This window comes from Amblyraja radiata, chromosome 34, assembly GCF_010909765.2.
Source record: "Amblyraja radiata isolate CabotCenter1 chromosome 34, sAmbRad1.1.pri, whole genome shotgun sequence".
In the NCBI taxonomy this organism is placed as follows: domain Eukaryota; kingdom Metazoa; phylum Chordata; class Chondrichthyes; order Rajiformes; family Rajidae; genus Amblyraja; species Amblyraja radiata.
Genome location: NC_045989.1, coordinates 2,511,283 through 2,528,150, shown reverse-complemented (window position 1 = coordinate 2,528,150; position 16,868 = coordinate 2,511,283). Strand labels below are relative to the sequence as shown.

At 46.8% G+C, this 16,868-nt stretch overlaps 1 protein-coding gene across 2 annotated transcripts in view; it reads left to right on the top strand.

Annotated features, from left to right (window-relative positions):
• Positions 1-16,868, top strand: part of ntrk3 (neurotrophic receptor tyrosine kinase 3) — a 999,514-nt gene that overhangs the window by 748,802 nt on the left and 233,844 nt on the right. For both annotated transcript variants that reach the window (XM_033050347.1, XM_033050348.1), the window contains exon 12: positions 10,010-10,201. In XM_033050347.1, coding sequence (XP_032906238.1) covers positions 10,010-10,201 — 192 coding nt within the window. The remainder of the gene's footprint in view (positions 1-10,009; positions 10,202-16,868) is intronic.

The window sequence follows — 16,868 nt, the reverse complement described above, 5'->3', positions numbered from 1 at the left end:
ACTGCACAACAGTGAGTAATGAGAGTGAATGAGTTTCCTTTTGCAGATGATGGAGAGAAGTGTCAATGGCTGAGTTCTCCAATGCAGATTGGGGAAGTATTGGCAGCGGTGGAGTGCTTCAACGCAAATTGTCAAGAGTATAATCGGTGATGGGATTCTCTGCCACAGATTGTGGAGAATATTCTCAGTAATGGAATCCTCGAACACCGACTGTGATGTGTGTGATGCTGGGCTCAAATACAGTTGGCACGGGATGCTGGCAGCACTGGAGATCTTCCACACAGATCACAGAGAACATTACCCACGGTGGAGTTTGCCAGCAGGCTTCATGGACAATATTCCCAGCGGTGGAGTCTTGCCGAAGAGAATAGTTGCTGATGGAATGCTGCCATGCTGGCTGGAATGATAGAGTTCTAATGTTGATTCGATTGAAACGTACCGAATAGTAAAAGGCCTGGATAGAGTGGATGTGTAGAGGATGTTTCCACTAGTGGGAGAGTCTAGGACCAGAGGCCACAGCCTCAGATTGAAAGGACGTACCTTTAGAAAGGAGATGAAGAGGAATTTCTTTAGTCAGAGGGTGGTGAATCTGTGGAATTCATTGCCACAGACTGTTGTGTGAAGGAGTCACACAAGTCAATTGATATTTTTAAGGCAGGAGAATGGGGTTAGGAGGGAAAGATAGATCAGCCATAATTAGAACATAGAACATAGAAAATAGGTGCAGGAGGAGGCCATTCGGCCCTTCAAGCCAGCACCGCCATTCATTACGATCATGGCTGATCGTCTCCAATCAATAACCCGTGCCTGCCTTCTCCCCATATCCCGATATTGAATGGCAGAGTTGACTTGATGGGCTGGATGACCTAATTCTGCTCCTATAATTTATCAGGTGGCAATGGACAGTCACTCACTCTTTGAATAATAGATAACTCAACTTTTCTGAAAAGGTGTATGACCACTAAGCTTTATATATCACTGTGGTCAAATCTAAGTTATTCCAAAACCTAGGTCAGGAAGGGAAGAAACCTGTCATTGTTTGCCAATGTTATTGGCAGGTTCCCAATAGCTGCAGCTTTCCATGTTGTCTCCATGTCATGCAGAAAGTGACACTTTGAGGAATTGTACAAAGTACCTAGCGTTAAGTTAAATTAGTGATCCAACACAAAAGACACAGTTCAACCCCATATTTACTGAATAAATAAAAAACTGAAGAAGCAGGATTTAATTCCATGCAGTGATACGCACATCCAGAAGATAAATAGCCACAAGAACAACCAACACCATAGATACTTGTGCCGAAGTATTAAACCTTCATTTCACCTTTGCTCTATTGTCTAGTGCTCATCAGGGGATTTTATTTCCAGTCAATTTGTTGTATTGCAGTCAATGGGTAGAATTAATTGGATTATTAATCAAAAGTAATGAAGGTGGGTAGTAAGTCAGAGAGGGAACCAATATTGTACCGCTCCAGGCAACTGGACCAAGGATTATATATCCTCACAGAGCAGAACAATTGCAATAGGTAGACACAAATGCTGCAGAAACACAGCGGGTGAGGCAGCATCTCTGGAGAGAAGGAATAGGCGACGTTTCGGGTCAAGACCCTATTCAGACTGATGTCAGGGGGTGGGGGACGGGAAAAAGTAAGGAAGAGGTGGAGACAGTGGGCTGTGGGAGAACTGGGAGGGGGAGGGGAATAGGGAGAAAGCAAGGACTACCTGAAATTGATGAAGTCAATGTTCATACCGCTGGGGTGTAAACTACCCAAGCGAAATATGAGGTGCCGTTCCTCCAAATTGTGGTGGGTCTCACTCTGGCCATGGAGGAGGCCCAGGACAGAAAGGTCGGATTCAGAATGGGAGGGGGAGTTGAAGTGCTGGGCCACCGGGAGATCAGGTTGGTTATTGCGAACTGAGCGGAGGTGTTGGGCCAATGTAGAGAAGTTGACAACTGGAACAGCGGATGCAGTAGATGAGGTTGGAGGAGGTGCAGGTGAACCTCTGCCTCACCTGGAAAGACTGCTTGGGTCCTTGCATGGAATCGAGGGGGGAGGTAAAGCGACAAGTTTAGCATTTCCTGCGGTTACAAGGGAAAGTACCTGGGGAGGGGGTGGTTTGGGTGGGAAAGGATAAATTGACCAGGGAGTTACGTAGGGAGCGGTCTCTGCGGAAAGCAGAAAGGGGAGGAGATGGGAAGATGTGGCCGGTGGTGGGATCCCGTTGGAGGTGGCGAAAATGTCGGAGGATTATCTGTTGCATGTGACGGCTGGTAGGGTGGAAGGTGAGGACAACGGGGACTCTCTCCTTGTTACGAGTGGGGGGGATGGAGAGTGAGAGCGAAGCTGCGGGATATAGAGGAGACCCTGGTGAGAGCCTCATCTATAGTCGAAGAGGGGGACCTCCGTTCCCTAAAAAATGAGGACATCTCCGATGCCCTGGTCTGGAATACATCATAGGTAGACAAAAGTGCTGGAGAAACTCAGCAGGTGCAGCAGCATCTATGGAGCGAAGGAAATAGGCAACATTTTGGGCCGAAACCCTTCTTCAGACTGAAACGTTGCCTATTTCCTTCGCTCCATAGATGCTGCCGCACCCGCTGAGTTTCTCCAGCACTTTTGTCTACCTTCGATTTTCCAGCACCTGCAGTTCCTTCTTGAACAACTGGAATACCTCATCCTGGGTGCAGATGCGGCATAGACGGAGGAATTGGGAGTAGGGGATAGAGTCCTTACAGGAAGCAGTGTAGTCTAGATGGGTCAGGTGGGTTTATAGTAGATGTCGGTCAGTAGACTGTTGCCTGCGATGGAGACGGTGAGGTCTAGAAATGGTAGGGAAGTGTCGGAAATGGTCCAGGTGTATTTGAGTGCCGGATGGAAGTTAATGGTGAAATGGATGAAGTCAGTGAGTTCTGCATGGATGCAGGAGGTAGCACCAATGCAGTCATCAATGTAGCGGAGTTAGATTTCGGAGATCGGGCCACGGTAAACCTCGAACAAGAATTGTTTGATGTACCCAACAAAGAGGCAGGCATAGCTGTGGCCCATGCACGTGCCCATAGCTACGCCTTGGATTTGGAGGAAATGGGAGGAGTAAAAGAAAAAGTTGTTGAGGGTAAGGACCAGCTCCACTAGGCGGAGGAGAGTATCAGTAGATGGGGATTGGTTGGTTCTGCGGTCAAGGAAGAAATGGAGGGCTTTAAGACCCTCCTGGTGGGGGATGGAGGTGTAGAGTGACTGGACGTCCGTGGTGAAGATGAGGGAATGGGGGCTTGGGGAACGGAAGTCATGAAGGAGCTGAATAGTGTGTGAGGTGTCTTGGACATAGGTGGGGAGGGATTTGACCAGGAGGGATAGGATGGAGTCGAGGTATGTGGAAATAAGTTTGGTGGGACAAGAACAAGTAGAAACAATGGGTCTACCAGGACAGTCAGGTTTGGGGATTTTGGGGAGAAGGTAAAATCGGGCCGTGCGGGGCTGGGGAACGATGAGGTTGGAGGCTTGGGAGGTTAGGGAGCCGGAGTTGATGAAGTCAGTGATGGTGCTAGAGATGGTGGTCTGGTGCTCGTCTGTGGGCTCATGGTCCAAGGATAAGAACAATTGCATTGCTCACTGAGCTAAAACACAAGGTGCTGGAGGAACCCAGTGGGACAGCAGCATCTGTGGTAGGAAGGACAGGTGAGGTATTGGGTCAGGACCCTCCTTCAGACTGATGGAGTAAGGGGGAGAATCGAGGCAAAGAAAGATGGAGGGCAAAGCCTGGCAAGTGATAGGTGGAGGATAGACATAAAATGCTAGAGTCACTTAGCAGACAACATCACTGGAGAGAAGGAATGGGTGGGGCAGACAACATCACTGGAGAGAAGGAATGGGTGACATTTCGTGTTGAGACGCTTCTTCAGCCTTCTTGAACACACTATCTATCTGTGACACCACTTTCAAGGAACTATGTACCTCCACTCCCAGAGATGGACCACTCCCAGAGATGGATTGTGCCATACCTATTGTATTGGCTGCACTGGAGTGCTCCAGTACTGTTGCTTGACCATTGTCAGTAATGAGGTTCTCTGCTACAGACTGTAGAGGGGGCTGGTAGCAGCGCAGTGTTCCAGTGTAGATTGCACAGAGTAATGGCACTGCTAGAGTTATCTAGTACAGGTGCTGTTCTTGCAGTTTGCATGTGCACTCACTCTGGCAATGGAGGAGGCCAAGGACAGAAAGGGCGGCATGGGAATGGGAACGAGAGTTAAAATGTTTAGCAACCAGGAGATCCAGCAGGTCTTGGCGGACCAAGCACTGGTCTTTGGCAAAAGGGTCGTCTAGTCTACGTTTGGTCTCGCAAATATATAAAAGAGGCCACATTGAGAACACCAAATGCAATGGGTGAGGTTAGAGGAGGTACACATGAACCTTTGACTGCCTGGGTCCCTGGATGGTGACGAGTGAGGAGGTATAGGTACAGGTGTTACCTCTGTAACATAGAAACAGAGAAACATAGAAAATAGGTGCAGGAGTAGGCCATTCGGCCCTTCGAGCCAGCACTGCCATTCAATATGATCATGGCTGATCACCCAAAATCAGTACCCCGTTCCTGCTTTTTCCCCATATCCCCTGATTCAGTTAGCCCTAAAAGCTATATCTACCTCTCTTGAATACATCAAGTATTCAAGTACCTGAGTAGCTGGGCTTGAAGTACTTGGAGAGGGGGTGGTTTGGGTGGGAAGGGATGAGTGAATCAAGGAGTGTGGACTCTACAGAAAGCAAAAAGAGGTGGAGATAGGAAGATCTGACTGGTGATGTGATCATGTTGAAGGTGGCGGAAGTGTTGGACTATGATAAGTTGGGTGCAGGGGCTGGTGGGGTAAAAGGTGAGGACCAGGGGAACTTGTCCCATCTGGGGAGAGGGGGAGCGAGAGTAGAACTGTGGGAAACAGCTGGAACATGGGTAGGGGACCCATCCATGACAGCATGTTGACTGAAGAAAGAATACATCTCAGACACGCTAGAGGCAGGAAACATGTTCCCGATGTTGGGGGAGTCCAGAACCAGGGGCCACAGTTTAAGAATAAGGAGTAAGCCATTTAGAACGGAGATGAGGAAACACTTTTTCTCACAGAGAGTTGTGAATCTGTGGAATTCTCAGCCTCAGAGGGCGGTGGAGGCAGGTTCTCTGGATGCTTTCAAGAGATAGCTGGATAGGGCTCTTAAAGATAGCAGAGTCAGGGGATATGGGGTGAAGGCAGGAAAGGGGTACTGATTGTGGATGATCAGCCATGATCACATTGAATGGCTCGATGGGCCGAATGGCCTACTCCTGCACCTATTGTCCATTGTCTATTGTCTATTGTCAGATGTCCTAGAATGGAAACCCTCTTCTTGGGAACAGATGCGGCGGAGACGGATCAATTGAGAGCAGGGAGGGGTGGGGTGGGGTGGGGGGGGGCTGTCGTCCGGATTACTGTGAGAGTCGGTGTGTTTATTGTAGATACCAGTTGATGATCTTCCCTTGTGATGGTGACAGAGACGTTGAGAAATGGGAGAGAGGTGTCAGAGGTCCAAGTGAGCTTGAGGGCAGGGAGGAAACCAGTGGCAAAGTTGATACATTCAGCGAGTCCTGCACGGGTGCAAGGTGCAGCCCAATGCAGGCCCCTCCAGGATGCACTACTGCTTCTGACGGTGTCTCCAGTGAATAGATTTTCTTGCATTTTTTTGATGCAATGTTTGACAAGAATGTATTCATCGTATATTCTTGATTCTAAAAGCTCTGCTTTGGAACATGAATGTTGAGCAAACTTTAATTGTGGGAGATTATAAAATGTTAAGTGAGGTTAAATTAATTCACTGGGAAAATGTTTGCCAGGAAATTGGATCACACAGTGACATGTATTTTTACACTGCACAATTTAATTTTAATGAAATGTAAAATGTAATGGAAATTAAAGGATAAAGAATCAGTTACGCAGAAACCTTGGCTTTCCTTTTGGTTCTCTGCTACCAGACAGTGAAGCCAAGACATGATGTGATGTTCCATACAGGGCATAATGACCATTTCCAATTCCAACCACTCATAGAGTCATCGAGTGATACAGTTTGGAAACTGGCCCTTCGGCCCAACTTGCCCACACCGGCCAACATGTCCCAGCTACACTAGTCCCACCTGCCCGCATTTGATCCATATCCCTCCAACCTGGTCCTATCCTTGTACTTGTCCTTGTTTTTAAAACGTTGGGATAGTCCCAACCTCAACTACCTCCTCTGGCAGCTTCCATTCACCCACCACCCTTTGTGTGAAAAGTTACCCATCAGATTCCTATTAAATCTTTTCCCCTTCACCTTAAACCTATGTCCTCTGGTCCTTGACTCACCTACTTGGGGCAAGAGATTGTGCATTTAACAACTCCACTTACAACCTGGCCCTGGCACCTCCATTTACCTGTCACCTGTCCCCTCCATTCAACTCCAGGACACCATCTCCCACAACTATCACGCACTGCATCCCGATACTTCCTCACTCATCTCCATCCAGGGACCCCGACAGTCCTTGAATGTGAGACAGAGGTTCACATCTACCTCCTCCAACCCCATCTACCATCTCCAGTGCTGCCAAACACAATTACATTTGATAAACAATTAATAGGTATAAATTAACCAAATAATCAATATTAATGGAAAGATACAAACCATTTATCTTAAAAATATACACAAAGTGCTGGAGTAGTGTAACTCAGTGGGACAGGCAGCATCTCTGGAAAGGGATGGGTGATGTTTCGGTTGGCAGTCATCAGACAGTCTGAAGAAGGGTCCCAACTGAAACGTCACCTATCCTTTTCTCCAGAGATGCTGCCTGACCCGCTGAGTGACTCCAGCACTTTGTATCTATCTTTGGTATAAACCAGCATGTGCGGGCATCTGACCTCCAGCGCATTCCCCACATTCATCCAGCAATGCATGGGGCCGCGATTCGGTAACGCAATGCATGGGGGGCTGAACTCGGGAACATGTTGACTGGTCACTTGCCTCACTGGTTTCCTCACCAGCAGAAGTCAATATGTTTCTGATGAAGGGCCTCGACCCGAAATGTCACCTTTTCCTTTTCTCCTGAGATGCTGTCTGTCCCGCTGAGTTACTCCAGCATTTTGTGGCTATCTTCGGCTTAAGCCAGCATCTGCAGTTCCTTCCTATTCATTTCAGTGAATTGATTCTGCTACTGTCTTGCAAAAATGCCTTACAGTATTTCTTGCACCATTTTTCTATTTCTACTGCCTATGGCTGTATATTTAATGTTTAGTGTGTTGTCTTAGTCCATGTGCCTGTAATGCTGCAGGATTGTTACTATAGCAGGATTGTTACTGTAGCTCATTGTTTTTGTGCATAGGACTGTGTACGACACTTCAACGGTTGAATGCTATTTTATTCCCACAAGTACCGAGCCACAGTGAACAGCGTCCAGTAAAATTCCTACTATACCTGGACACAATCATACTTAATTACAAGAGTGTAGATACCCTGAGGCAGGGAAGAAGATTTGCCCCGTTTCTGGCACCATTCAAGTTGTTGAATATTTTTGCGTCTTTACCTGGCCGTGAATGTCTGTTGCCCTGGCGACAGCACTGGGTCAGAGTTGCAGGGGTCAGCCTGGCCTGGCCACAATGTTGATGTTGTCGATGACCTCCACCGCTGCTCCGCCTCTCCGTGCCGCTGTTTCCAATCCATGCCCTCTGCCACTTGGAGCAGCCGCTGATCTAATTGCGCCCTAGGCTGCTGCAGTGCCTCCAGTGCCCCACTTCGTGCAGCGGTAGAACTGCTACCTTACAGCGCCAGAAACCCCGGTTCGATCCTAACCAAGGTTTGAATGTTCTCCCAGTGACCTGCGTTGGTTTTCTCCAGTTTCCTCCCACACTTCAAAGACAAACAGGTTTGTAGGTTAATTGACTTGGTATAATTGTCCATTGTCCCTAGTGTGTGTAGGGTAGTGTTAGTGTGCGGGTATCGCTGGTCAGCGCAGACTCGGTGGCCTAATGGGCCTGTTTCCGCGCTGTATCTCTAATTTAAAATAAATTAAACTAAACCTCACCCTTCAATTGAAATAAGCCCTGTTCACTCCACTAAAAGTTCTTTACAATCATCTCAACCTCCACCTAATATTAAACAATAGTGGACCTTGAAATAACCTTGTTTTTTTCCAGTATTGTTATCCCTCTGAGAATAAATGAGGTGGAAACTGGAACATTTAGATAACAACCTCTTAAGTATTTTTTTCTCTCGCTGAAATACGCATTGAAATTAAAGTACCGTCAGTAATCAGGCCCGTCACTACAGTAACAAGGCCCCAATGTGTGATAATGTCAATGTCATTCAACCTAGTTAAAATAATAAAACGATGAATCCGATTGCTTGGAAGCTCATGTTCGTGTAAGGTTGTCATTCTATGATTAGCTGTCGGCTTCATAGCTTAAGGATCTTTTCATTTAAAATGTGTAGGAATCCGACAGTCTGAGTGAGTGGCGATTACATGGTGATAAACTATGGTGCGGGTCTCTGCTGTGTTATGTAGATGGAAGCTGGAATGAACACAGTGGGCTTTGGTGGAAATGGAGAAAATATGTCCATGCAAGTTGTACAGCAAGGAAAGGGTTAATGTGACACCGCAGCGGCAGAGTTGCTGCTTCACAATGCTGGAGGCCCAGGCTTGATCCTCAGCTCGAGTGCTGTCTGTGTTGAGTTTGCTTGTTCTCCCGGAGACCACGTTCCTTTCTTTCGGGTGCTCCGGTTTCTTCCCACATCCCCAAATACGTGTGAATTGGTAGGTCTATCAGCCTCTGTAAATTGCCCCGAGTGTGCAAGGAGTGTATGCAAAAGTGTGATAACATAGAACTAGTGTGTATGGGTGATCCATGCACCTCCATCTGTGGCCTTGAACGCCACTCAGCCATTGTACAGGTCGGCATGGACTTGGCGGGCTGAAGGGCCTTGTTCCATGCTGTATATTTCCATCAATGGGCCCCACATCTGAGGGAGAATTTGCTGGCACTGGAGAGGGTCCAGAGGAGGTTTACGAGAATTATCCCAGGAATTGATTGTTCCTGTTTGTGGGCGGCATGGTGGCGCAGCGCCGGAGACCCGGGTTCGATCCCGACTACGGGTGCTGTCTGTATGGAGTTTGTACGTTCTCCCCATGACCTGAGTGGGTTTTCTCCGAGATCTTCGGTTTCCTCCCACACTCCAAAGACGTACAGGTATCTAGGTTAATTGGCTTGGTAAATTGTCCCTAGTGGGTATAAGATAGTGTTAATGTGCGGGGATCACTGGTCGACGTGGACCCGGTAGGCCGAAATGGCCTGTTTCCGTGCTGTATCTCTAAACTAAACTAAACTAATTAGTGGGTTAACATATGATGATCATTTGACCGCACTTGGCCTGTACTCGCTGGAATTTAGAAGGATGTGGGGGAACCTCATTGAAACTTACCGAATAGTGAAAGACTTGGATATAGTGGATGTGGAGAATATGTTTCCACTAGTGGGAGAGTCTAGGACCAGAGGTCATGCCCTCAGAATAAAAGGACGTACCTTTAGAAAGGAGATGAGGAGCAATTTCTTTAGTCAGAAGGTGGTGAATCTGTGGAATTCATTGCCACAGACGGCTGTGGAGGCCGTCACTGGGTATATTTAAGGCAGAGATTGACAGATTCTTGATTAGTTTGGATATCAATGGTTATTGGGAGAAGGCAGGAGAACGGGGTTGAGAGGGGAAGATAGATCAGCCATGATTGAATGGCAGATTAGACTTGATGGGCCGAATGGCCTAGTTCTGCTCCTATCACCTATAAACTGATGAACGTATAAATTCAGTCGATGTTGTTGGTGATGGTCTGAAGAAGGGTCTCGACCTGAAACACCACCCATTCCTTCTCTCCAGAGATGCTGCCTGTCCCGCTGAGTTACTCCAGCTTTTTGTGTCTATCTTTGCTGATGGTTGGGTGATGGTTATTGTTGTGTTGTTGTGTTGCAGGCCCAGTGGCTGTGATGAGCGGCGAGGAAGATTCCGGAAGCCCCCTCCACCACATCAACCACGGGATAATCACGCCCTCGTCTATGGACATTGGACCTGACGCCGTGGTGATCGGGATGACCCGCATCCCAGTGATTGAAAACCCCCAGTATTTCCGACAGACCCACAGCCTGGGCAAGCACCCGGAGACATGTGAGTGCAAAGACCTTTAACTCTGTGCATCTTTTGCTATCTGGTCTGCCACACTGTGATGATAATTGCCGGGAACAGCGTGCGTGCCGAAACACCACGACATACCGTGATACGGCAACCGGTACCAACCATCAACCCTGCAAGGTCTATCCTTGTATGTGGTGCAGATTGTAACCTGCACTTTAGCACCGAGAGGAGAGACCACTGTGTGATCAAACTTTGCTCAGCGACTGAGTGGCTTCCTGAATTGTACTGGGTGAAAGTGTGCCCGGCGCTAACTGAGTAATACGCGCTGTGATGTTAGGGTAACCAATGCTGTATTGCAATGATACCGGGATAGTCATGAATGGGACTCCAGTGTCTAAGCCCAACCATACAACAGAAAATCCCCAGGGCAGCAATGATACATGAGCTACACTGTCTCCTGTGATATGGACATTTAATGAAGTTAGATCAGGTTAGTGCGAGAAGTCAAAGATATTATCATTCTGCCTGCCTGCAACCCACACCTGAAGTCCGATTGAGTCAGGAGGGGATTAAATGCTGGGCTAAAATGGTGAAGAAGTGTGTTGTGTCCATCTTGGTGGAAATGGACAAAGAGGAATAGTGGAGAACTTCAGGTTGAGAATGAATGAAACTAAATTAATATTGGTGAAATTAATGGGACTGAAGGCAGATAAATGCCCAGCAATGATGACCTTTGTGTATTGAATGGGGGAATTGTGGAGATTATGGACAGCAAGGTTATCATCTGCCAAATTCCATCGATTTAATCACCATTACTTGCACGAGAGGTGCCAAACATCACTCCACTGTTGGGTGAGAGGGACATGGAAAATTATGGATCTGTTAGGCTGACACCAATAGTTGGGAAAATGCTGAAACCCACCGTTAAGCAAGTGGTAACAGTAGAATTAGCATATAGTCGGATGGTTGAGTAGTCATCATGGACATTAGAACAGAAAATTGTATTTGACAAACCTGAGGTTGTAAGTGGAAGGACATATCAAGGTGAACCAGTCGATGTAACGTACTTGGGCTTTCAAAAAAGCATTGAAGAAAGAGACCATGTTATTGGAGGGAATAAGCTGATAGGATCTGAGAACAGCTGATATTAGGATTTAAAAAAAAAAATTAATGTGGGGTTGTGTGACTACTAAATACTGGAGGGACCAGTGTTCTGGTACTCATTGTCTGCAATCTACATCAGTGATCTGGATGAAGCAGATAACTGTAATATAGGACGACAGGACGACAGATGGCACAATGGGCTAATTGTTCGGCTGGCAACCTGAAGGTGGCCGGTTCGAATCCTGCTTGGAGTGTGTACTGTCGTTGTGTCCTTGGGCAAGACACTTCACCTACCTTTGCCTGGGACTAGAGACGGAAATTAGCTACTGATTGGCTACAATCTCGCATATTTACATGCAAATGTTCATTAATATGCACTGTCGCTATAAACAAATTATTATTATTATTATTATTATTATTATTATTATTATTATTATTATTATTATTATTATTATTATTATTATTATTATTATTATATCCATGTTTACGGATGATGCCAAATCAAAAAAATGCTGGTAATCAGTATTGATTATAGAAAACTGAAAATGCTGGAAAAACACAGCAGGTCAGGGAGCCTCACCTTCCACAGATGCTGCCTGACCTGCTGGGTGTTTCCAGCATTTTCTGCTGATGATACAGAGCTGAGCGTGGTGTGGGAAGCATGGAAGTTGCAGAGCGATGTCATCGGGATATGGTGAGGCTCGGTGAATGCATAAGGTCAAGGCTCATGGTGTATAATGTCTTCTGTGTTTGCAGGGACAATATAAAAGCAAGGAGATTTTCAAATGATAAGAGAAAAAGATCAGCAGAGGTAATTGGGGGAGACAGCATAAAAGCACAAAGTGCTGGTTGAACTCAGCGGGTCAGGCAGCATCTCTGGAGGACATGGATAGGTAGTTTCACGTCAGGACCTTTCTTCAGACCGCTTGTATGAGAAGGGAGCAAGCTGACGGAGAAGCAGAGGCAGGACAAAGCCTAGAAAGTGTAGGAAGGAACTGTAGGTGCTGGTTTTTAACTAAAGATAGACGCAAAATGATGGAGTAACTCAACGGGACAGGCAGCATCTCTGGAGAGAGGTTCAGTCCGAAGTTCAGTTCTTCAGTCGTTAAGACATTGTCTGAAGAAGGGTCTCGACTCGGAATGTCATCCATTCCTTCCCTCCAGAGATGCTGAGTTACTCCAGCATTTTGTGTCTAAAGCTTGGAAAGTGATAGATGGAGGGGGATTTTTATTTTTTTGATTAGCAAATGGGTGGACAAAGGCCAGAGATCTGCTTCTTATCGAGTCCACACACAAGATTAGAAGTTGTTCAGCAGAGTTGAACACACATCTTGGCATCTGCACACAATGGTGTCTGTCTTGTCGCTTCTTGTGCATCTTGTGCGTGGTGGTGGAAAGATTGGTGGAAACAGGGCCGCGATGTGAACGCCCTTTCCTTGACCCCAAAGACCAGAGATGATAAGGAGGCATAAGGCTGTCAGATAAAGAGGGAACAGAAGTGAAATGTAAGGCCAGAGGGAGGGATATAGGCAGATGAGGAGGGAGAGGGTGCAGGGGCAACAGGGCAGTGGGAAAAATGCTGCCCACTGGAGTGGGATACACAGGAAAGAGTTGGGGGATGGGGTGGCATTATGCAAAATTAGAGAATTGAATGTTCATACCATATGATTGTCAGCTACCCACAATAGGTTTGCCTTTATAGATAAAAAATGAGTACAACTATAAAGGTCTCTACTGAGACTGCAAGTGAATATTGTGCACAGATTTAGTTTAGTTTAGTTTAGAGATACAGCGCGGAAACAGGCCCTTCGGCCCACCGAGTCCGCACCGAACAGAGATCCTCGCATATGAACAATCCTGAACACACTACGCCCACTGGGGACAATTTTTACATTTACACAAAGACAATTAACCTACAAACCCTGTACGTCTTTGGAGTGTGGGAGGAAACTGGAGATCTCCGAGAAAACCCGCAAAAGTCACGGGGAGAACGTACAAACTCCGTACAGACAGCACCGGTAGTTATGATCCAACCCGGGTCTCTGGCGCTGTGAGGCAGCGACTCTACTACTGCGCCACCTAGGGTCTCACTGGAGGAAAATATATCCTTACATGGAGTGCACTGAAGGTTGATTGATTCCTGGAATGGCGGGGTTGTCTTCTGAGAGCAGATTGAACAGACAGGGCATGTATGCTTTTATTTTTAGAGGAACAAGAGGACATCTTTCTGCAACAAATAACATTCTGACGCAGTTTGACTGGGTGGATGTCAAATTTCATTGTACCAAATGGTGCACGTAACAATAAATGTAAACTTGAAACTTGAACTACGATGGTGTTAGTGTACGTGGCCATTGGTCGGCGTGGACTCTGTGGCCAAAGGGTCTGTTTCCACACTGTAACTCTAAAGCAAACTAAATAAGTCTGGCCTATCTGCTGATAATAATGATCGGAGTGGTTCTAAGGGAGGATGTGACGACATATCGGATAGAATTCAAAATAAAACTGTACCTGTACCTGCGTACATGTGGCAACAATAAACCGGAAACTAAACTGAGAACTTCACTACCACATGGATTCCTGCTAAGATGAGAACATATTTAGGTCTTTAAGTTTAGTTTAGAGATACAGCATGGACAACAGGCCCTTTGGCCCACCGAATGCATGCCAACCAGCGATCCCCGCACATCAGACCCTCTCTCACACCTCCCGCTGCTGAAAGACTCATCCATGCCTTCATCTCCTCCCGACTGGACTACTGCAATTCACTTCTCCTTGGCATCAGCTCCACCTACATCAACCGACTCCAACTGGTCCAGAACGCAGTCGCTCGACTCATCACCCACACCAAATCCTGGCATCACATCACTCCAGTCCTCAAACAACTTCACTGGCTTCCCATCTCCCACCGGATCACCTACAAAATCCTGGTCCTCACCTACAAAGCCCTCCACAATCTGGCCCCCCATATCTCACTGACCTCGTCTCCCCCTACCAACCCTCACGGTCCCTCAGATCCACATCAGCCGGTCTCCTCTCCATCCACAAATCCAACCTCCGCAGTTTTGGGGACAGAGCCTTCTCCAGGGCAGCTCCCAGCCTCTGGAACTCCCTCCCCCAACTGATCCGCAATTCCGTGCCCCTCACCATCTTCCAGTCCCGCCTCAAGATCCATCTCTTCACCTCTGCCTATCCTTAGCCCCACGTCCCCCTCCCTTTTCATCTGTGCTTGAATTGCCTCATATTGTGTTTTGAATTGAATTCTGTCTTTAATTTGTGTACTAGTCATGTCTCTACTATTTATTTCATTCCCTTTACATGTTTTCCCTCTACCTGCTAAATCTTTGTAAGGTGTCCTTGAGACTCTTGAAAGGCGCCCATAAATAAAATGTATTATTATTATTAACACTATCCTACACACACTCGGGACGATTTACAAATTTACCTAGCCAACTAACCTACAAACCTGTACATCTTTGGAGTGTGGGAGGAAACCGGAGCACCCGTAGAAAACTAACGGAGGTCACTGGGAGAACGTACAAACTCCCTACAGACAGCATCCATAGTTAGGATCGAACCGGGATTGCTGGCATTGTAAGGCAGTGGCTCTACCGCTGCGCCACCGTGCCGCAAGCAATTCCAATGAGTTCCAGTGAAGAGAGTGGGACAAATTTGGGAGACAAATTAAAACCACATGCACCACACAGTTTGCCACAAAGTTAGCACATGTTGCTGACAAAGTGTTTAAGAAGGAACTGCAGATGCTGGAAAATCGAAGGTACACAAAAATGCTGGAGAAACTCAGCGGATGCAGCAGCATCTATGGAGCGAAGGAGTAGGCAACGTTTTGGGCCGAAACATTGTCTGAAGAAGGGTTTTGGCCCGAAATGTTGCCTATCTCCTTCGCTCCATAGATGCTGCTGCACCCGTTGAGTTTCTCCAACATTTTTGTGTACCCACATGTTGCTGACCACTGATTTCTACCTCAATACGGCTTTTAATTCTTTTTTCCCATCAAATATAAAATGCATGAGAAATCCCTCAAAGCCAGTCGGGGCATATTTAGTTTCAGGATGCAATTTGCGGACGATACAAAAATGGGAGGAAAAGTAGGGGATGAGGAGGATAGGAAGAGTCTGCAAAAGGATATAGATAAGCTAGGTGAGTGGGCAACAACTTGGCAGATGAAATTTAATACTAATAAATGTGAAGTCATTCACTTTGGGAAAAAAAATGATAGGGCAAGTTATTTTCTAAATGAGGAGGAGCTGCGTTGTAATGCAACGCAAAGGGATCTAGGGGTATTAGTACATGAATCACTAAAAGTTAGTATGCAGGTGCAGCAAGCAATCAGGAAGGCCAATGGAGTTTTGGCCTTTATTGCTAGGGGGATTGAGTATAAAAACACGGAGGTCTTGCTGCAGCTGTACACAGTATTAGTGAGACCACATTTGGAATACTGTGTACAGTTCTGGGGTCCATACTTAAGAAAGGATGTACTAGCCCTGGAGGCAGTGCAGCGAAGGTTTACAAGATTAATTCCTGCAATGAGGGGATTGACATATGAGGAAAGGTTAAGTAGGCTGGAACTCTACTCTTTGGAGTTTAGAAGAATGAGAGGCGATCTCATTGAAACATATAAGATCGTGAGGGGCCTTGATCGGGTGGATGCACCGAGGATGTTCCCAATGATCGGGGAAACTAGAACTAGGGGACATAGTTGCAGAATAAGGGGGGGCTCTTTTAAAACTGAGATGAGGAAGAACTTCTTCACCCAGAGGGTGGTTAATTTATGGAATTCACTGCCCCAGGGAGCAGTGGAAGCAGAAACTTTAAATATATTTAAGACTAAAATAGATGGTTTTTTAGCTGCCAAGGGGATAAGGGGCTACGGGGAGAGGGCAGGGATATGGACCTAGGTATGGTTAGTATAGTAAGACCTGAGTGATCTCCTGGACAAGTGTCGATCGCCTGGATTGGGGTCGGAGAGGAATTTCCCGGATTTTTTTCCCGAATTGGACCTGGGTTTTTATCCGGTTTTTTGCCTCCCCCAGGAGATCGCGAGGTTCTTGGGGTGGAGAGGGGTGATAGCGGTATAAAGGGGAGGGTAGTGTCTTGTGTTCTGTGTCTTGTGTCTACTGTTTGTGGGTAAGTGTGTCTGTTTAGTGTTCAGCCATGAGCGAATGGCGGTGCGGGCTCGACGGACCTGGTGGTCTACTCTCGCACCTACTTTCTATGTTTCTATGTTTCTATGTAATCATACCTTTAGGGTCATAGAGTGATACAGCGTGGAAACAGGCCCTTCGGCCCAACTTGCCCACACCGGCCAATATGTCCCAGCTACACTAGTCCCACCTGCCTATGTTTGGTCCATATCCCTCCAAACTTGTCCTATCCATGCACCTGTCTAATTGTTTCTTAAACATTGGGATAGTCCAAGCCTCAACTTCCTCCCCTGGCAGCATGTTCCATACACCCACCACACTTTATAATTCCTTGTCTATCTTGTGCATTATAATTGCTGGGCAAGGATGCCTGTGTAGATGTGCAGTGGTTTTACAGTGAGTGAAGCCTCAGGTAGGTAGGAAGGGAGGTG